This window comes from Gouania willdenowi, chromosome 9 (assembly GCF_900634775.1).
Source record: "Gouania willdenowi chromosome 9, fGouWil2.1, whole genome shotgun sequence".
NCBI classification, from domain to species: domain Eukaryota; kingdom Metazoa; phylum Chordata; class Actinopteri; order Blenniiformes; family Gobiesocidae; genus Gouania; species Gouania willdenowi.
Window position 1 is genome coordinate 20174325 of NC_041052.1, and position 22942 is coordinate 20197266.

The 22942-nt window shown below is 37.8% G+C and overlaps 1 protein-coding gene across 5 annotated transcripts in view; it reads right to left on the reverse strand.

The window, feature by feature from the left end:
* The window catches only part of mctp1a (multiple C2 domains, transmembrane 1a), a 151877-nt gene that overhangs the window by 98598 nt on the left and 30337 nt on the right, over positions 1–22942 (reverse strand). For 4 of the 5 annotated variants that reach the window (XM_028457220.1, XM_028457222.1, XM_028457221.1 and 1 more), the window contains exon 2: positions 1816–1936. In XM_028457220.1, coding sequence (XP_028313021.1) covers positions 1816–1936 — 121 coding nt within the window. Of the gene's footprint in view, positions 1–1815; positions 1937–21477; positions 21540–22942 lie in introns of those variants that run through there. The other variant, XM_028457223.1, reaches the window with a different exon arrangement.

Here is a 22942-nt window from a genome sequence, read left to right on the forward strand (position 1 = left end):
AGCTTGAATCTCCCCAGCTGAGCCGAGCCAGCTGACGGTGTTTAGCTTAAGTGCACGTCCTCTTAAGACCCACAAGATTGATCACAGACTTATTGATTAGAGAGTGAGGGCGCATTCGCTGCAGCTTTTACGACGAATGAGAAGCCAATAGGAACCAATGCTGAGACCCACAAGACGTGACGTCATCTGTTACTGAGCAACGAAAATAAAGGACGGACAAGTTAGTTTAAAAAAATAAAAAATTAAAGGACCGACTGTGGTTTGAACATTTTAAAAGTAGTAAAGGGTTAAAGAAGGTGTTATTTAGTCAATTTATCATAGCAAACAACTGAAGCGTGTGCGTTTAACACCTGTCAGCGTTTAATAAAAGAGACGATGCAACTCAATTAATTAATATGTAATTTATGAGACTTGCGAGTGTTTGAATAGTTTGTTGAACCCAGCACTAAACACTAAATTCAAATAAACAGAGGAAGCAGCTCAGCGGTGCTGTTGGATGTCACATCCAACACTGCAGACGCTGCAGGTGAACTGTGCACGGGAGTTGCGTGCCCTGTGGCTGTCCCTGAAGCCCCTCCCTCTCCGTATATCCACAGCTTTCTCATTATTTATCTCTGATCAATGAATGGACACATTTATACTGTGCGATAAACTGAGGCGATGGAGACGCACGTATATTATTACTGATGGTTTAAACACATGGAGACTGTGATATCTCATTAAAAATACGGTACACATTAAACATGTAATAAGACAATGATTCTATCGTCATTTGGATGGATTTAAAATCATATTAAACATTATAAAACATTTACCATGATATTCTGTTTAATTTCCTTATAAAATACCATATTAAAGTGGTATTAAAAAAAAAGTCTTTCGACTCCTTTTTCCTTTTGTAGATCTTTGAGTGCTTTAAAGCAGCGATTCTCAACTGGTTGGTCGGGACCCAAAAAAAACTTCATGTCTCTCAAATTGTCTTTTATTTTGAAAGAAACTTTTCTTTTGACAGACATGCTGTGAAATGCATGTTGCACAGGAAAATATATAGATTTATATTTTAAAAAATATATATGTGTGTTGAAAAAAACATTTGGTTGGTGGAATTAAAAAAAAAAAAAAGTGGGTCTCGATGTAATGACCGTGGCAAAATGTGGGTCCCAGGATGAGACCAGTTGAGAACCCCTGTTTTAAAGCATCACTAAATGACTTCTTTAATAATGATGAGGTTTCATGAGAGTGCTTCTGCAGCTTAAGCCAAGCCTGCTGCTTAAACCTGGTCGGGAGCAGGTTTGACCCACGGACTGTGTTACTATGGTAACCAAAGTGTCTTCTCGCTGATGAAACCGCTGTTCCAGTTAGAACCCGCCTTAACAGAGCCGGAATCTCAGGTTAAACCTGGACTTAGCCCTGAGCTGGGTTTGATGAAATACCCCCCAGGTTGATGGTACACCCAAAATGTTTGTGTAAAATTATCAAAAACCTGTATGAGCTGTAGCCTATTACGCGCAGCAGTCGAGCAAGAATGGTCAGTGAAATAAGGTCATTTAAACCTTATCACAGTAGCTATTTATATATATATACTTTGTTCATTGATGCTTTATAGATTTATCAGCCTCTAAAACAGATAAACAGTTAAAGCCTATGGCTTTATTGTAGCAGCACAATCAGAGCATCTGACGGTTCCATTTAGAGACCAAGTAAAGATGTGGCAGCTTTTATTTGTTTGGGATATTGAGCGGGTGTTCTGTTAGTCTCTATACACACACACCAATATTATTGAGATAATAGAAAAGAAATAAACAGATCCCCTACCTGTCCTATCTCGGATAGCGAGGTTTTTTCCTTTCTTGAGGATGATATCCAGCTGGTACATGGCTGGGCATGAAGGCAGAGGCTGAGGATCTGCATTACTGGCTTCCTCTACATTGATGCCCTACATTTGAAAAATAAAATAAAAGGAGGAATAAGTGAGGTTTGTTCACACAATGAGACAAAGAAGCTAACACTTTTTGAAAACCAGGAATAATAACAATGTCAGACAGATTAACACAAACGCACACCCAGTTGATAGACTTCAATATCCTAACATACGTGTTTTTTTAAATTATTCATTGTGGAAGGAAATAAGACTACCAGGAGAGAGCTGACACAAGCAAGCGGATAACATGACAACCCAAAAATAACCGTGCTGTGTAAAGGCATTTTTAATGGAGTTTTGTGTGTGTGTGTGTGTAAATTACTTACTGCTGCGAATTGATATTAAACAGCTTTTCTAGGATTTTGCCACTTTTTAATTGAACTTGTTTAGCACACTTGCAACAATCTTATTATACTTATACATACTACTTACATTACATTTGATTAAACTATGTCTTTGTGGGTTGTTTTTTTATCATTATTGAACAGAAGTTTATAGGCAACTTATTTAAAAACAAACTTTGTCCATTCAAAGACCATTGAATTATGGTCAATTGCAGCTACTCGGATATTTAGAGTGGTGTTTAATTATGGTCATTGCCCTCCGGTACCAATGAGGGTGTCTCCTGATGTGATGCCTTAGATTTTTAGCCTTAATGATTTCGAGTTTTGGTGTGGTGGGGGGTGTTGACTTTTTTTTTGGCTTAAGGACTTTATGATCTGTTTATGAAATGTTGTTGGGGAGGAAACGTGATGATCTCATGTCATCTTGTTTTGTGTGAAGAAAAATCTTTTAAAATACTGAAATGTAGGCCTAATATGCATGTATAACCATTAGTACTTGCTGTTACAAATAGGGAAAAGCTTTCATAGCCATGCTTTTGGGTAGCTTTGCGTGTCCCTGTAGCCTCTGAGGTCATGCTGCCCACTGCTTTGCCATGGAGCCCCCACTGTCTTAATTCATTTGGAAGCCGCGTGATGCCATGGGCTATTCTCCGATATCCACCCCAACTCACTTTCTTCCGTGATCTTTTTCCTCTTGTTAGGCATCCCTTGCATGGGCTCTCCCATCACGTCGTGCAAGCTATAGTGCTCTGAGAAGTGGCTAAGAATAACTATAGAAGGTCAGAAAAATGGAAGCAGGCTTCTGACAGCTAATAGACTATTGTGACTAATGTGTAAAAGCATACTCATTAGAGCACAAGCAGTGAGGCCTTCGGGCAGCAGAACACACAATAGGAAGACATAATGAGAAAGGGTGAAGTAGACCATTAACAAAGTACAAGCCCCTGAAGGGACACAAAGTTTTGTTCAGTGCGAGCCCATAAACCTCAACTTTCTTGCGGAAAAGGTTAATGCGAGTGCTTTTAAGTTTTACGCTAGTGCATAAATGTTAGTGGTGAGACAGTGTGTAAAGTTCACGAGATGATAGACAATGCTGGGCTCACAATAACGATAAAGATTTTAAAAATGCGGTTTAAAAAAGTACCCATTGTTTCACTGTAACTCTAGGCAAACTTACACTGGGTATGACCTTTTCAACTCAAGTGAATATCAACTTTTACAAAAAACAAAAACACCAATTTTTGTTCAATTTAAAGTGCAAAAAGTGTCACTCGGCCAATACAAAAACTGACAACGCATATCAGTCTAAAAAAAAAACCAAATCATGTCATTAACATGAGGGCATACAAGCTTTTTTGCTTCTGCCCTTTTCAGTTTTGTTATATATATTTTTAAATTGTGATTTATGTTTGAATATTTTTGTTAGACTGAAACAAACAAATGATAATCTTCAAAAATACGCGCATGAACTTACACGTTTGTAAAAAAAAAAAAAAAAAAAACATCAAATTAGAATAGTCTACACAGCCTAGATTTAGGAAATGGCTGCACGATTTTAGCTCAAAACTAAAAAAAAATTTACTTTGAAAATTTGATTTGCGATTCACATTTCAACATTTTCTTTTAATTGAAAAAGTGAAAACAAATTTCCATATTGGAAATAAAGTGCAACTGCAAAGCTTTAACAAGGAATGTTAAAACCCCTGTGCAAGTGATAAAATAACCTGCCCAACCAATTGTGATTACGCATGATTAAATGGGAAAATCTGATATATTACAAATATATATTGAATTGAAAAATATATTGATTGATCGTGCAGCCTTAATATAGATATAATATTTTCCAACATTATTAGCATGTCTCCTTTTTCTGGTAGCAACAGAGACTTTTGGACATATTGACGATGTCTCCTGGAGTTGAAAAGACACTTGTACCATCAACGATGTCTTGTTGCACAACATATTGTCCAATCCTTAATAAATACTTACGTGCAACTACGCCAATCCACACTGTTTTGTAAAGGATACACTCAGCGCCACCTTTCCTTTGTCAGAAGTTAAGTTTTTCTCTCCTGCATGTTTTCACAGACAAGACGAGATGTCTTTAATCAACAGGTGAGCATAGCTCGATAGCTGCGTCCATAAATGGTTCATAAATATTGCCGCTCCACATAATTATTACTGTTACCGCAGGAGGAAGCTCAATTCAGAAATCTGTAACGTATGTAAACAATAAAACCGTAAACTACAGATGGAAAGACCTGTTGTATACAATACATATCACAACATTCCTGCTCTCTGTTTCTGTCTCTGTGTGCCTCGACAAATACTGTCAAACAGCACATGTGAATATTGAATGACTACCATTATACTGCATTACTTTACCCAAGGGATTCAACTCACAACTCACAGTCTACATTCCATTTCAACAAGCTTTCCCAAAGGAATAAGACTGAAGTGCTTTTTGTATTTACACACAAAGTGTTTATCAGAGAACCCTTTAGAGTCTACGTGAACTGACTGTATTTAAGAAGAAAAACAAAATCAATTGATATTAGTTTTACCTCCCATTACTCTAACACAATTTAATGGATTTGACAGGCTAAATAGAGTTTAGCAATACTTTGTTTTCAGTGATGGGAAGGTCATCCACACCAAAGGGTTGTTTACACGCACAGTGATTTCCTGTTACTATGAATGATGCATTGAAGAGAAAAAGAACAATAAAATGTGGGGGAAAAACTCGACAGAAGTTTTTATTTTCCAACATTACAGTTAAAAAAACTGTATCAAAAAATAAACAGAGGTTAAGCCGCTTTAGTCATCGAGAGTGAGCTTTTGGTATTTCTGCTACCCTGCATCTACCCTGTTTACTTTATTGTTGTATTGTTACTTTTAGTAAGTTACAGTTCTTCTGTACTGTACTGGCCTGTCAGTGCCTGTTGGAACGAGTGAGGAGCCTGATTGCCTTACCTCCACTAATTCATATTTCACTGTCACTTTTTATCACATTATCTGCACACCCTCTTTGGTTCTGCTGCACATGTGCTTGTAATGAATCATTCTCACTATATTTATCTATATTGAAGCATGATATTATAAGCCAGTTATTGGTTGATATAGACCTTATATTCCACTGATATATTTAATCGATAAAACAACAAGCTTTGCTTCCTTGATCAATCCACAGATATCATATACAGTATGGAGATTCAGGACTAAGCGCCGCCATGTTGTTTGTAGGGAGCAGACTGCAGGAGTAACTCAAAGGTATGAGGCACTCAACAATCTCAAAGTAGAAATATTCACTGAATTGACAAATTTCCGAACTTTTCTTTTTCCTGATATATACTGTAGCTATGACGCAGAATGCTTGGATCTTGTGAAAATGCAGATTTTACCACTCAAATATATAATTTAAGTAGGTGGGTACTGGGTAAGTAGTGACTACTTTAAGTAGGATAGCTAATAGGTGACTGGCAGCGTTTCCATTACCCTTAGAAATGCGCAAATTATAAATAGTGCAATAAAAACGGGTAATACAAACACCTGAATTTAAAAAAAAACACTCAAATATCGCAAAATAGGTTTTACGCTTTCATGAGGAGGAATTTCAGATGTTTAAATATTGTTGTGTCACAAAAGCGCTATGGAAACGCTTTCCGCACCTCGTCACAGAACGTGACTTACGTAGCCACATGACGACTTCTCTCTGAGAAAACATGGCGCGGTATGTGTAGACAGAAGAGGCCGGGACATACTTTTAAATTATTACTGCCATATTATACGTGAAACAACAAAGGCATACAGAGTAGGGAGAGATCGATATAGATTATTTTAGGGACGATGCCGATTTTCTTTCCCCTCCAGCCTTAGCCGATGACCGATACGGACTGCTGATTTTCTTGAGCAAATATTTGGAGCCGATACTACTTTTGCTCCCTCAATTTACATCATAAAAATTACACAATGATGAAATGATACGAGTCTCACTTTTGAAAAAAGGAACATTTATTGAAATTGTAATGGTAGAACAAAGGTCAGGTACAACGACAAGTAAAAAATATTTAACAAATACTGAGAACAGTTGATGTAGAACAAGTAAAAAATATTTCTGCACTGTAAATAATGTGGATGCCAATACATCGGTCTATCACTAATACGGAGTGTTGTAAGGAGGTCCTAAGTGTCCACCTTCCTGTAGCAAAGTCTCGCGGGATGAGATTTCACAGGAGTTACGAGGCTCCTTCCCAAAACAACCTTCAATGGAAACAGGTTCAAAGCACAATTATACTTTGTCCACACTAATTAAAAGAAATATGGCTTTTAATTAGTGAAAATCTGTAATGGAAACCCAGCTATTGTTAGGTTGATTAGAATCTCTAAAAGGAGTGAATGGAAGTGTGAGTGGTTGTCTGTCTGTATGCTGCTCTGTGATGGACTGGCACCCTGTCCAGGGTGTACCACCTCCTAGCACCCAAAGACAGCTGGAGATAGGCACCAGCAGAGCCCACAACCCTAAAAAGGAAGCAAGCGAGTCGGAAAATGGATGGATGTTTGAATGGAAGTATTTCTACTATTTTCAATGGAATGATTACTGATGTTAGATCATTTTAATCTTTCTCTCATATCTGCATTTGCCAGATAATTCTGTGTTGAAATGTCATGACAGAAATTACATGATATCTAAAAATAGGTGTGGGGGGAAATATCGCTAAAATATCGGATATCAGCCAGAAATCTAATATGGCCCACCCCTATTTATTTAATCTTTTTGCTGCTCTTGTTTATTAGTTTTGAGGGTTTATCATGAAGAATTTTATTGACTGCCCTTTTTTGTGTTTACATCGTTCATTGCTTGCTCCCGATCGACTCCAGCCACTCTCATGATATTTGTTTAATTTTCACTCACATAAGTGGAAGGGTAAATATTATTCACATTAACAAGTTTGCCCAATGATAAGAAATCAGAAAGCACAATTTCTAGTTCTAAACAGATAACCTAAGAACGCCATCACCCTGTCTTGCTGATGTGAGCTGTCTATAATTAGCATGATCATGTTCCCTGATGTCAACAAACATGCAGTGAATCTGTCCACGGTACAGGCTCTTCACAAAGCTGTCAAACTACTCGATGCTCATTAAAAACCACCCATTAAGTAATTACGTCCAGGCTGCCTGGAGATCTAAATAGCTGTCAATGTCATTTATTTTCAAAGTTTGATTTGAGCACCTGAACTAATATATTTAGTCATATTTCTCTTTTTAGCCATGTGGTGGTCTGTAGACATGAAAACAAATGCAGATGTTTTATTCAACTCACTAAACAAATACAAATCACACAGAAGATTCATTTGATTGTATTCATCTAAAGTCTGACAAAGCTGCTCGTAAAAAGGCATCTTGTTTGCATGAATAATGTTTCAGTAGTGGAAATAAAGCAGATTGTTATATAAACTGCATTTTTTTTTGGTAGAGATCAGATTTAACTATTAGACATTATTGGTCTGGCTAGTTCGGGGCAAACTGACTCCATATGCATATGCGTTTTTCTTCCCTTGTGTTGATGCATTAATTTTTTTTTAAATATAGTCAAAACAATTCAATTGAGTTGATACAGCCAGAGCACCTGGGGCATTATTTCCAATAAACAGATAACCTGGTGTACCCCTGTATAATATACTCATTGTTGTTTTTATATTGATTTCAGTTTGTTGTAACATGGAACAAAGGAAAAATAATTTGTCACACCATATGCAAAACAACTTTCCACCTGTGATTATGCAAACACTGGTGCTTATCGTGTTTTCTGTGTTCGTGGAATAATTCTGTTGCACCAGATATAGAAAATCTACAGAGATTGCTGACAGTATACTTTGTAAAAAGTCACGAATGAATGCGACACAGATTAGAAATGTGGAAGGGCGGCATCTCTTCTAAAAAGAGAGCAGCTACGATGCTTGTGGTGAGCAAAGAGGTTGTTGTTTTGCACAAATTGAAGTGCAGAGCCAGGAAATTACCTGTCATGTTAGAAATTAAGAGTGTGGCCTCACACTGTGCCCAGAGCTTAGTAGAAAGCCGCATAAGGACAACTATGATGATTTATAATGTAGGATGGCAGAAAAAGAGAACGTGATTGATGTCCAAACACAGGCAGCCAATAGACATTCAGTGGCATTTCACTATGTCTTACCATTGGAATAAATGATACAAAAGAAACAAAAAACTGAAAAAAAAACAAACATAAAATAAAAAAAAATCTACTGATAACAGCAGTTTGAGAAACAGCTACACACGAGGAATAAAAAATAAAACTCATGCTGTCAAAACAAAAGCAGACCCACAAATATAAATTAAAGGTGTAATAGCAGAGATGTCTTAACTCAGTCTTGTAGACTGACAAGGAGAAGCTGCTTATTATCAGGCTCTCTGCAGATATCCATTATGACATCCTTCATCAGCGTCAGGTCTGTTGGAACATAGAGTTGTGTCTGTAAAGGTTCTCAGCCATCCATATATATACTGTATATATATATATATATTTACATACATTTTTTATTTCTTTATTTATTTCCTTCATCGAAGTACGCTTGCATTCATGCTTCGCACAGGTGTGCATCAAGGGCGCATAGTGGTCGGAGTTAAAGCACACGCCGTAATATTTGGACACCCTATGCACTTGCATCCGTCAGCTGGAGCGCAAAACCGAGGGGCGTGTGAGTGTGAGTATTGGGAGGCAGCCAAACACGGACGAGAAGTTACACAAATATAACTAAAGGACTGACTGAAAAGCAAAAGAGGTACTGCATAGGACTAAAAATAGATGTATAGAAATATAGATCTGAGTCATACATCACATTGGCAGCATAAAAAAATGTGTTGTACTTCAATATTGGGATATATCGTAATGTATCGTATCGTATCGTGACCTATGTATCGGGATACGAAACGTATCGCCAGATGCCAGGCAATACACACCCCTACTTGTGAGCATGCATGACTAGCATAGCCGGCCAAACAGACAGACAGACTAGCTATCATCAATATAAATGCTTTACTTAACCTCACATGAACTGCATGTTTTGGACTATAAATGTAAAATGTTGGAAAATAAAATTGGAAGAACATCTAAACTCTACTAAGAAAGGCCTAAATCTGGCAGATTCAACCTTGAGTCTTTGGACTGAAAGGCAGTGTAACTAATCTCCATTAGGCAGACTTCCTCTTTTGATTTACAAGCTAATTCAGTTAATCAACTTTCACTGCACTCAATGTTGATGACTAAAATGTGTACAGTGCATAACATTAGTGAATACAAAAAAGAAAGACTCTTGATACCCATCATTGCAGCTTCCTAAATTGTGTGCGAGACCAACATGACACATAAATCCCAATGGTGTTGATCTCACCTAATGTCTGGCAGGTACATCAGTAAAAAGGACTCGATTCCCCCCTTACATAAGAAGAATCTCACTTTCTCATTACACCATGATAGTTGAAAGGTCTTCAAATATTCCTTGCTAGTCTTTCAAAGGAGAACAAGCTCCTCCATTAAATGCCACAATGCCAGAGCCATTACTGAGCCTTCCCTCTTCTAAGGATGTGCTGTCAGGTAAAGTGTAATAAGGCAGATATTTGAAAGGTAGCAGGTATATCAGCCTGCAGCCACTCAACCGGGTAATAAGGTCTTTTTGTTGTGTTCTTTTCTTGACAACAGCAGAGCAGTTTAATAAACAGAGTGAACTTTATCGCACGCTGTTTGTGTTCATGCTGGAGGTTTGGTGTCGGTGAAAAAAATAAATGAAAGGGAATGAATGAAAAGTCATTATTAAATTGTAAATGAAATCATAAAGACATTAGGGATAGAGTTATCCAACAAACTGAACTTATTAGGAAAAGAAAGTTGCTTATAAGTTAAAATTCAATCAGAAATCCAAAGCCAACAAATTAAACAAGTAAGTGAATTAGGCAGTAAATTAAACCAATGAACAAAGATAAACAAATAAAGGACTGACTGGAAACAATCCAATGATGCACAGCAGCGTCACATATAATAACTGAACAACCGTTTATTAGCTGTGTTTCTATTACCCTCGGAAATGTGTAAAATCTAAATAGCGCAATAAAAACTGGTGATGGAAACACCTGAATTTATATCGCTAAAAAGTTTTCATGAGGAGGTATTTCAGACGTTTCGATATTGAAATGTGTTGCAAAAGCGCTATGGAAACACTTTCTGCAAATACACGTCACAGAACGAGACGTACCTGGTCGCATGACCACTTCTCAACGAGAAAACATGACACGGTACGTGTAAACAGATGATGACAGAAACCGGAACATTTATTAGCATTAAACCTTAAAATAATTACTGCCACATTAGACGTGAAACAACAAAGGAGGTTCTGAGCGTCCAGCTTTCTGCAGCGAAGTCTCGCCGGATGAGATTTCACGGGAGTTACGAGGCTCCTCCCTAAAACAATGGAAAAACGTTCAAGTACACCTTGTCCACACTTAGAAATATTGCTTTTATTTTGCGAAAATATGTAATGGAAACTCATCTAGCGTTAATATGGAGCTCAGTGTAAGTTCAAACAGGAAGACTGGTTTTCCTTCATGCATTCTCAATCCACACCTCCACTACCCCTATCAGCGTTATGGTGTTCAGCTGGTCAAGGGCGTGTATCATCCCGGTTTAACCCATCAGCCTCCACCACTACCTTTCTCAACCAATCATCCTCCTGCTGTCAAACGCTGAAAACACTGTCTCTCCCCACAGCCTTTATGTTGCTACAGTGCAAACGTTGCAACCCCCCTCACCCCAATCACCTCCATTCAGCGCAGCAGAGTTCATGTCCTAGCTGGATCTTTTCATCTCAGCCTCCAGTCCTCCTCACCACCACCACCACCAGTGTCTAGACTCCACGGGGGGTATCATCTTCTGCAATGGCCTCATTACCCCTCCGAGTACAGAAGGTCATCACGATGGAGTCTAGCCCCCAAAAGACTGCACATTTCAATACATTATTGTCGCACATTCTGTGAATAAAATAATTGTCCATCGTCATTTAAGTCTCTCCTGATTGAACAGGCAATCAGGAGAGTGGAGACAGGAGGGCGGAGGGACAAATGACACGGGAGCGTTGATATAAAGACCTTAACCCACAGACAAAGGGTCAGAAAATAAGAAAAAAGATAAATATCTTAGAACAAAACCGAGGCAGTCATTAGTCAGAAAAGGCACAAGTTTCATAAATTACCCATCGTGCAATCCAATTCTCATCCTTACATGGTAAAACATCATTAGAATAACTCACAGTAAACTGAGACACACACAGTGCATAAAGTGTTTACATATGTGTTTGTGTGTTTGAGTGTGTTCCCTGTGGGTGTTATTATTAATTTATAAATAGTGATTGATATGTGGCTCTCATTCACTTGTTTCTTTGGTGGGTGGGGCTTAAGACAAAAACGGATCACTAAAAGTGGCCATAAAAACCAATTCTGAATGATGTCCTTTTGTAAACTCACAATCACATGAAATGCCACCCAGGCTGACGTTACTGTGAGACATTACATGTCTGACCTGCATACTCTGAACGGTAACCCAGTTTCCTTTCTTTCCACCAGCTGTGTTAAGATCTTTCCTCCCAGTTGCACCAGATGGCAGGTCTGAACAATGGCCTACTTTGTTTATTATGAAGGTGGTAGTCATTGGGTCATGTGTGGATAAAGCACAATTTGTTTTCCTATAAGTCACACGATGAGCAAGATGTTGTATATATGTTTATTCTTCCTGAAGGAGCTTACAAGGATGACGTCATTGATTTTATTCTAATAGATTTGAAAGATCAAATCAAGAACAGACTTGATTTTGAGGTTTTGTTGTTTTTCTTTTGTACCTCTTTTCCAACGAGCTCAGGGTTCACAAATCAGTAAGTAGAGCCAAATTTGAATATAAGACCATACAGTTTATAGCAAGGTGTGATCATTTCCATTTTTTTTTTTTTTAGAAGAAGTAAAGCTACATGATGATTAAGAATATCCCGATATAGATATCAGATACGAAATCGTTGGTACGATATCAGCAAAAAAATTAATTTTGGATTTTATTGTCTTACACCTAAAATCTCCACATTAAAGCTGCGATCAGGAGTTTCTGGGAGAACGTCTCGATGTCCCGCCCTCAACAGCTCTACTCCCTCCCCTGCCTCTGCCAATCTACGCCTCTACGTTTGTGTACGGGCATTGCAAAACATAACAAAGGTCGCATAGCTACAAAAACTACACATTTATTGTTAGAGTGCCATAACTTTTGATTGAAACATGTTTATTACCCGTCCATGAGAAATGTCACCAAACCCTGGTCTGTTCGGAATCCTTTTTAAAAGCAGCTCTGAGATAAATCCTGTTGCGGTCACGAACACGTTTATCCACAAGCTGTGTACCCGGATTTATTTTTCTTTTGTCTATTATTAGAAGCTTTATAAGTTGGCATACAGAGTTTCAGAGTGCTCGTCCATGACGCTATGCTACTCAGAGTGATACTTGTTTGAGACGCGCGGCCTCGTTTCCGTGCACAGTTTACGCAGCACGCACATTCACTTTGATTGACAGCCCCCGCTCCAGGAAGTCGAAGCCTATTGGCTGTGCGCACTCGTCACTTGTTTCCATTTGTATATGGGTCTATAGGATGAAGGAGGGACTTATACACATTAATGTATATGAATGACCACCCGCAGTAGACAACAGTAAAAGTATTTTTTCGCATTTCAAAAGAATCATAGATAAACACGGACTTCTCAGAAACTCCGAATATCAGCTTTAGTATATGTTTTTTTTATTGGATTTATTGAAGTTGTTTTTCAGGGTCCAATTTATTGTTACTTATTTTTATTTAACTGTAGAATATTCTTGTGTTTAAAGTTGAAATATATGTAACTCATTGGTTAATAATAAATGGGTCTGTTGCTGAATATTGTTCTCCGTTTGAGTCGTATCATGAGATGAAGCCTTTTCTAATATTCCACACTACAAAATAAGTAATAAATGCGTGTATGATTCGTGTTGATATTCAAGGCTGCAATGTCGATACTGTAGCGGGAGTGAAAAAGTTGTATCGAGAAACCTCTAATGATGATGCACATCACTTTGTTTCTAGATATTATTTCATAGACATCATGTGAAGATCGTTAAACAAATAATTATTACCCCACCGTGACAATTTTCTTCTTGCAAGTAACGAACTAGAGCAGGGGTCTGCAACCTTTACTCTCAAAGGAGCCATTTTGCCTAATCTCAACTGGATTAAAATCCTTCCGGAGCCAAAAAAAAAAAAAACCTTCTCAATGAAGACAATACAGTGTGTAAAATTATATACAGTTAAAATAGGATCAAATGATTTTATGTATTAATGGATTTGAAAGGCTACAAAAATAACCTGAATTTGATAACACATGATCATGTCCTTCATCACATGCTAATTGCTAATTTCTTGCAACATATCAAGCTTGCATATTAAGCCGGCACGTTGGCAGTTAAATAAATCTTTCCCCACACAAATAAAGTTTTTGTTAGTTTAGTTATCTTACCAGGGATTTAGCCACAGGTGTAAGGAAAGTTGATGGTATGTAGATGTTGCAGGACGTGAAGTAGGAAGGTGCTGAGTCATTGCACAATGTGATTTATTTTTAGATTAACAAAAATTGTTTTATCATCCTTTTATTTGAAGTTAATGTCATTAATCACCAGTACCCTCTGTAGGAAATAATTCATTATTTTATTTTTTTAATTTTTTTAAAGCTACAGAGAGCCATTGCAGAAGAGTCAAAGAGCCACGTGAGGCTCCAGAGCCGCAGGTTGCAGACCCCTGAACTAGAGAAACCTACAGATTTAACAAAGGGACATAAATAATTGTAAATTACAAAAAAAAAAAAAAAATGTCACAATTTGTGAATTGATTAAGTGGTTTTCCAGGTGGTGACAGCGTGACATGCACATGCTCACTGACAGGGACATGTCAGTCATGAACGTGTCGTCACTCAGTTGAAACTAACGCAGGGAAAGAAAAAAAGAGAAAAAGCTTTTTCATCTGCTGCACCTGACAGCTACACAATGCACTCACTCGCCTTAATGAAGACAAAAGAGCTCACATTGGGCTTCCAGTACTGAAGCAGAGAAAGCAGGAGCGATAAACAAGAGTTTAACTGTGAGCCCATTACAAGCAGGATTTATGAAAACAAGGATTAGTGATTTCTGGAAATAGAAATTTAATAGACAAAAAAAGAAGACTAACTTTACAGCACAATGGTTGTAATCTGAGGGAGAAAGACACAAAGAAGCTCATGAGGAAGAAGAAATGTGGAAGAAAAAGTCAATGACACGGCAGAGCGGGTTGCCCAGATGCCAACCCAACCTGTCAAACCAACCAGGAAATAATCAGTGGCAGCCCGATATGACACTCAGACACAGCTCCTGCTACAGCCGAGCAGATCCGTCAGAAACACACTCATCACATCCAGGCTTGTGTTTGCTGGACCAGACACTTCACATGAGTCCAACCCACTAAAAGAAGCACTGCTGATGTTCTGTTTTTAAAAATTCTGCATCAGAAAAGCACCAGCATACACCATTATATGTAGGTACTGGAAGGAAAAGGTTCGAACGCTATTCCAACACGTTATTATTACCATTTTCAAGATATCTTTACAGTCATCTATTGTGGTAATCTTAAACTCAATTGTACTGATGACTGGCTGTTGTTAACTGTGATCACATTGTATAGAATAGCGTTTTTCAAATGGGGGTACATGTACCCCTAGGAGGTACTTGAGAGAGAGAGAGAGAGAGAGAGAGAGAGAGAGAGTGGTCACATCCCAGGCATGAGATGATAAGAAATAATAAAAACTACAGAAAAAAAAATGTCTTTGGGGTCTCCAGAAATTCTTGATATCAAAATGGGGTCACGATCCAAAAAAGGTTGGGACCCACTGCACTAAATACTTTTTCTTTCCACTTATTTACAAAATGAGATTCTTTAAAATGTGTGTTATCACTCGTTCATTCCATCATTATGCTCTATAGTTGTTTTTAAATAGTTTTCCAAGCAGTAGTCAAACAAAGGGGGGTGCGTGGGTTCAGAAATGATAAAAAGGGGGTACTTGAGCCTAAACAAGTTTGAGGACCACTGGTATATAACATATTCACCATATTCTAACTATGGGCACATTGTTCAGCTTTATGGTCAAAAATAGTTGCAGTAGGGATTCTCTATATCGGTTTCTGTATATTAGTAAGTGATAGGATTAAAAAGTAAAGGTAGGATTTACATGTTTTAATTAAACATGTTGTGAATGCCACAGTTCAACAGTTCACTACTTCACAGACTGAGTGCAGCAGGAAAACCACTACAGAACAGCAACCGCTAATAATTACAAGTTATTTAAATGAATGAACTCCAGACGAACGCATTAGAGCTGAGGTTTTAATGAAAATGATCCAGTGGCTGCAAGCCAAACGACTTCTTGGTGTACTTACTCTACATGTGTTTTAAATACATTTTAAAAAGAAATACATTGATAGGTGGGAAAAGAAAAGGTTGTTATTAGGTTTAACTATTATGGAGCACCTGCTGAATATCTCACGTTGTTTGCTCATTAATGCTCAACCTCTAAATTCCAATATTCATTAAGACAAAGTTATTTTTTTTTCATTTCGATTCATGTCTAATTTCCTGTTCATGATCATTTTTGTCCTTGAAATGCATCGCGTTGCGTTGCCATCTGGTATAAAATGCCACCCATTTAATAGTAACGATACTTTGCCTTTCATCTAAACTGACTGCTCCCATTATCCTCACTACCTGAACCCCCCACCTTTTGTGTCGTGATGCTGGAGCACTGCATGAGTTTTTTTAGCTTTTATTTTTAGATAAAAGTGCTTCCAATATACCTTGATTTGTTTCTCTTACATCTAGTACCTCATTAGGTTCATTTTAATGCTGTACAGCTAATCACAGCTTCTACATTTATTGTATCGAATAAATTAGTGTTCCGGTTTTCATGTGAAAGCAAAACTATTACTGAGTGATAACTGGTTCAGTGGTCCTTGCAACTATTGCTATTATTGTTTTTCCAGCTTTGATTGGGTTTCTCAGGCGAAAAATCACAAACAGATGGATGGTGTGCATGGTAGATGAGTGAATATAAAAGGAAGACACACCTGGTATTTTAGCAAAGAAGATCTTGGAAATAATCCATCATCACCAGTAGGAAGGGTGAGAAACAATCACAATCTGTAGGTGAATACCAACTGTACGGTAATTCATCAAATGTGGGATCGGCAGTTTTGTAGAGAGATGGACATTAAAGTATTTTGTAAACATCTAGATATGATGCATAGTTGACGAATCAGTTCATACAGAAAAGTCAGATATTACCCCATGGCAAGGGCGGACTGGCGTACGAGGCCGGTGGGTCGGGCGATAAGAAAGAGAAAAAGAAATGGGGAATAAACATACCTGTCAAGTATCACGTTGTGGCCGGGAAACTCACATATTTTACTCCTCTTTCCCGCCATTGTCTCGTATTAGTATTTTCTCGTAAATATCCCGTATTTCAATGTAATAACAATGTAAAAATAAATAAATGAAAACATTCCTTTGCCTCTCTAAACTGAACGCTGTCACTGTCACCTGAAATGGCCTGAGTGGCAGTTCTCGCGAGTTTAGTGCCGACAGCGGCAACAAACCCGGAAACAACTCAAGAGAGATAGATGAACGTAAGACGACGTTACGGAGAAACAAAACAAAGACCCCGTGTAAATATCTTGGATAACAGGACAGAGAGTTTATCTTCCTAAAGAGCAGCAGGATGGGACACAGTTACACGTTCTGTTAGATTAGTAACTGAGATTTTAACGTCTACCACAGCGGAAGAAACCACGTAAATCAGCATAAATATCCACTAATCACAAGCTCCACAAAATACACTCCTTTCAAAAAGTGTTAAAGGATGTAAAGTCTGCAACAAATGTGTCTAATAAGTCATTAATTAATAATACCAGAGAACCACAAGAGTGAGCATGAGAATTTAAAAAAAAATATGTAATGAAAATAAAATGTTAATGTCTAACTTAAAGACAAGCAATGTGAAATTAACAGTAAATATACGTGTTGACTTGTATATGAACTATAAGTATATATACCGCGTTTCGGTACTCAACCCTAGTCCTAACCCAGACCTTCCCCATAACAAGCTACACTACAGAACTCACTCACACATGCTGTCCTTTACAGGAGAAAAAGCCAAAAGTGGCACATATTGTGCAGGTGTTAGTTAATAAATGAGCCTGTGTGACATTTTACATCAGCAAATTTAACCCAGAATTGGCTTTCTGGTCAGACTTCATTTGAAATATAATTATCAAGATTTATATTGTATATCGTCATTTTGAGAAAATATATTGAGATATGAGTTTTGGTCTTTATCGCCCAGCCCTAGTAGGAATATTCACAGCATTTCAATGTTAACACAGGTCGGTCTACCAGATTCTAACCACTTAATTGTGTTTAGTAAGTGGTTGACAAGAGGCTATTTTAGATTTCCTGTACATTTGTCTTAAAATACAAGGGATACTGGATCATGGTTGGCGTGGTGGGTCCGCCACATTTATTGTATCAATGACCTGTTTGATTTTTAATGCACTTTACTGCTGTAATAATTTTACTGTAGGTCATTTAAGGGTTCAAGTTAATGATTACTTCATGATTATGTTCCAAAGCAACATCAAATGCAGTTTTGACATGAAACTTATGTTGCCGGCCCAAGTCCGACCCTGCCCCATGGAGCATTTTACCTGGTTTTGTAGTTGCTAAATGTATCTAAAAATCACTTTGTGACATTTGCATTACAATTTTCAAAAAGGACTAAACTAAAATACTTTATATATTGCTTACATTTATGAACATGTTAACAGATTTATACTAAAGTGGTTCAGAATGGATAACCAACCAACAATTATGAATACTCAGATCTCTGCAGATAGTATTTATACTCTGTTTGGCACACTGACAATCACTGAAGATTTATTGAAACTCAGAAACTCAAATGCAAATGTAGCAAATTATCATCTTGATGCAGCTGTAGTTTGGTTGATATTGGCAAGTGCACTAAAAAATAAATACAGGACTCCAATGATTTAGCGAAACCTGAAAAAAACTCTATGTATAAATAAAAAAGAAATAGAGAAAATAGAGCTGTACTATAATAAATGGATTGTGTCATAACTTCATTAGTGCAGAGCGAGTCTCTTCCTCAGTCATCTATTTTCAAATAGCTAAGGAAGACAGAGTTACCTCTTTGTATGCAATTGCTCTCTTTTTTTCTTTAATAAAGGCACCATTTGGTTAAGGGGGTGCACACAGTGTGTAAATGACTGATTAAATGATTTAGAAAACACAGGGGCAACCATACACATTGTATGTGTGCTGTAGAGTCTGCACTTAGTGTAAAAAAAACACATTAGTCCATGTCAAGAGAGAACCACAGTATCATGTGCATTATGCAAACTGTTCTCTCTGCAAGCAGCACAACCTGCAGGAATTCCAATACAAGTATGTTTATTTTTTGCAATCAACTCTTTTAAAGATGTGACCAATAGGGCGATACAAGCGTAATGTTTTCCTTTGGGTTAAAGCAATGCTTGAAATCACAAAGTGTGGTTTAAAATAGGGCAGGGCGATATGGACCAAAACTCATATCGATATTTTTTCTCAAAATAGCAATAGACAATATAAATCTCGATTATTTAAATTCAAATTAAGTCTGAATTAAATAAAAATTAAATTTGCACATTTATTAACAAACAGCTGAACAATATGTGCCACTTTAGGCTTTTTCTACGATAAGGGACAGCATGTGTGAGTGAGTTTTGTAGTGTGGCTTGTTTAGTGGTAGGTCTGGGTTAGGATTAAGGTTGAACAATTAACTGCATTTGCGATATAAAATGCAATTTTCTAATCGCAAAGGCTGCATTTTTTTTCTTTTTTTCTTGTCCTGTCTTGTTAAAGGTGCAGTCTGCAACTCTTATAAAACTGACTTTCACTATGCAAGGACAGCTTTACATCAAACTAGTAGTTTATGTGAAAAAAACATTGAGTCCCCCCTGCTGCTCCTGCAGCCTTTGGCAGATTGCCAGAATGCACCGCGACCGAGCAAAAAGAACCAATCGGAGCCAGGATTGTGTTTGATGGACCTTCTGACAGCTGTTGCTCACAGTCCCCGCCCCCTTCCCGGGCTGTAGCACCGTCTTTTTTACAGTGTATGGTCTTGGAGGACTAGAAGATGGAATTAGCAACTTTTCTGCTTGAAAGGTAATTACTGCTGCTTGATTTACATTATGTTTGATTTGTAATTGTTACACTAGAACTCTGTGGTGCATGTGTTCATGTGCGCGCAGCAGCGTAAGTGACACGTGTTGTTGCTGCTTCTGAGGTATGTACACACAGAGAGAGAGAAGCACTGCAGTAATATGCTTTTACCAGAGCATGTTATATTACTATGATGTTGATGTCTGGCTAACGCTAGCTTGTTAGCTCCTCTGGGGGAGGGACTTTGGACAGTTTGGAGGCAGGGCAAGAGAGCAGCGTGAGGCACCTTTAAGTTCAGAGAGTGTTTAAGAAGTGCAGTCCACATATTTATATGCTTCATGAAATGTGAAGTTAGTTAGACATGTTGAAGAGGTAAAGCCAAAGATTTATTTAAAATTTAAATAAATCTGAAATTGTTTAAGAAACAAATAGATTTATTGCTCGTTTTCATTGACAAATACATGACAAGAGGCCCTTGAAAAAATAATTGCATATGAAATCACATTATTGATGAAAAAAAAAAAAAAAATAAAATAATCGGATTTAGAATATTTTCCAAAATCGTTCAGCCGTAATTAGGACGCACTCGGAAGTCCATAAAACTGTGCTTTTCATGCTGTTCTGAGAAATAGTGAAAGTAGCAACTCCTAAAACAAGTATTTTAAAACAAAATAAGTTATAAAACATACTGTATATATATATATATATATATATATATATATATATATATATATATATATATATATATATCGATATAGGCAACATTGTAATTGTATATATCACCAAAATAGAAAAGTCGATATATCTTAATTCCCAATATATCGCCCAGCCCTAGTCTAAACCCAGTAATACTTGAACACTTCCAACTTTCCTCTAATGAGATGAACACTACAATAGATAGGCTATCACACACCATTAAATCATTTATTGTCCCCGCCCTAGGCTATCGCCTCTATTTTGGCTTGCTACAGCCTTTGCTCTCCTTTTTTAATCATTGTGTTCATATTCCTTCAATTGCGCATATTTTTTCTCCCCCTCTTTGCTTCCAGTCTTCCTCAGTCATGTTTACCTCTCATTCAGAGCACGTTCCACACCGAGCACAATATGCAGAAGTTAAGACAAAAGGGGGCATGAGCAGTGTGCTGTGTTGGGAGGAGAAAAAAAAAAAAAAGCACCTCCCCTCCTTTTTTTCTTATATTCACCTGTTAAAAACAGTCTTTAAAACAATCCTAAAACCTAAGCCTGTTTCATTTTTATCATGTGTGATTCTCAGAGTTAGCCCAATAGTCCCGTGTCGTGTCACACATGCAGTCAGCTCAGGTTGCACACACTGTTGGAAACTGGACCCGACACACCCACGGTGCTTTTTCAGCCTTTCATGCCTCGCCACAAATACCAACACACACACACACACGCACACACACACACACACACACACACACACACACACACACACACACACACACACACACACACACACACACACACACACACACACACACACACACACACACACACACACACACACACACACACACACACACACACACCACATGGCAACTATTTACAGCAAACAAATGTTTTATGAAAATCTGATCTGGATGCAAATGTGTGAGCATTGCAAAATGATGGAAAAATTACAACACCTTTATCACCTCGCTCAAGCATGCAGGGCTAAACTATTCACAGCACAATTCAATAACGCAAAATACACCAATTCGAAGAAATATTACCAGTGAGATAAATTGGATTATTAGTTGTTGTTTTTTAAAAAAGAAAGCTGTCAGAATGGAAATACCAGTAAGTATGTATGCAGTTGTGTATGTGTGTTTGGAAATACCTACAGTCAGGCTTCGTCCCGCTGCTGAGAGAGGCAACGCTAACATCCAGACACTGAGCACGCTCCGCTGTACTGCTGCTGCTGCTGGCTTACTCTGTTATATGAATAAGAGACACACACACAAACGCAGAGGCTGGCTCGCTCACCACTTTACTCACACACACATGCAGAGAAGGGGCATCCAGCTGTGAGGCTCCCACACTCCCCACAGGCAGGCAGTCATCCTCACGACTGCCTCACTCCCAATCCTTCTCTGTCACTTACTCACACAACTGTGCAGGGATAAGGCACCGCACAGGGTCTCATTCACCCAAATGGAATTAGAATTTAAAATATGAGAGTTTAGAGGGCCAAAGGCTGGTCTGGTACCAGCTGCTGTCTCTGTGTTCACAGATGCTTAGCCAGAGAGAGAGAGAAAGAGAGCTTATACACTCACCAATCCTCTTTGATTAGGATTACATCGGATCATCATGAATGATACAGGAACACAGTTAGGTGATATTGATTCACGAGAAGCCAGCTGAATTCAAATAAGCTTTTTTACATGATTAGATATCTTGTTTACCATTAAGAACTCCCAATGCAGGGGCAAGTTAGATTGAGCGTATGGCTGCTCCTGGATCTTTCCTCAGATTGATAACACAAGCCAACTCCCGAGCCTGCACCTCAGCCAGATAAATCCATCCAAATAACTACTTATTGTTTTGTTATTGTAGCTGCACCCCCATTTCACCCAAACTGCATGAGCATATATTATGCAAGCTTGCCTCACATTGAGTATGAAGCATTTTTACAATACAGCACGAATGCCATCTAGCTAGAAAAAAAGAACCAGGAGAAAGCTATTACCAGTATTTATACTCACTGTGTTAATTGGTTCTTTGCAAAGACAATAAAATACCGGGATCATTTGTTACAATGACTAAATTAGGCTGAATTGTTGAAAAGGAAAGCAGTGTTGAATAACCCTGTGAAGTTGAATAACTAAAATGGTGTTAAAATAATTTGTGTAAAAGAAAAAGTGTAGTTAACACAACATAATGGTTATTGAATGGTATTATTGAATAATCAAGATTATGTCCCAAAAATATTCATTTCATTTTATTTTTTCTTCCACCTAGGATTGTTTCTAAAACTCTACAAGTCACTTATTTCTCCGAAATGTGAAGCCAATGCAACTTAACACCAGTCATAATTTTACTAGACTTTAACTTGAGTTTGCCAATGTATTTATCCACCTTCTGATCTCATCCAGAGTCAGGCATTACACAAGCCTATATCAAAGCGTACTCTGGACACAAGGTTCATCCAAGTATCATGCAAAGCCATTAGAAAGCTAACACAGATAAAGAGTGATATAGACTGCACACATATTCCATCATTTTCTCAGTTAGACACTTGAAATAACATGTTTGGTTTTTCAGAAATGCTCAGGAACAAACTCCACTTGTGAAATCAAACTCTCAATC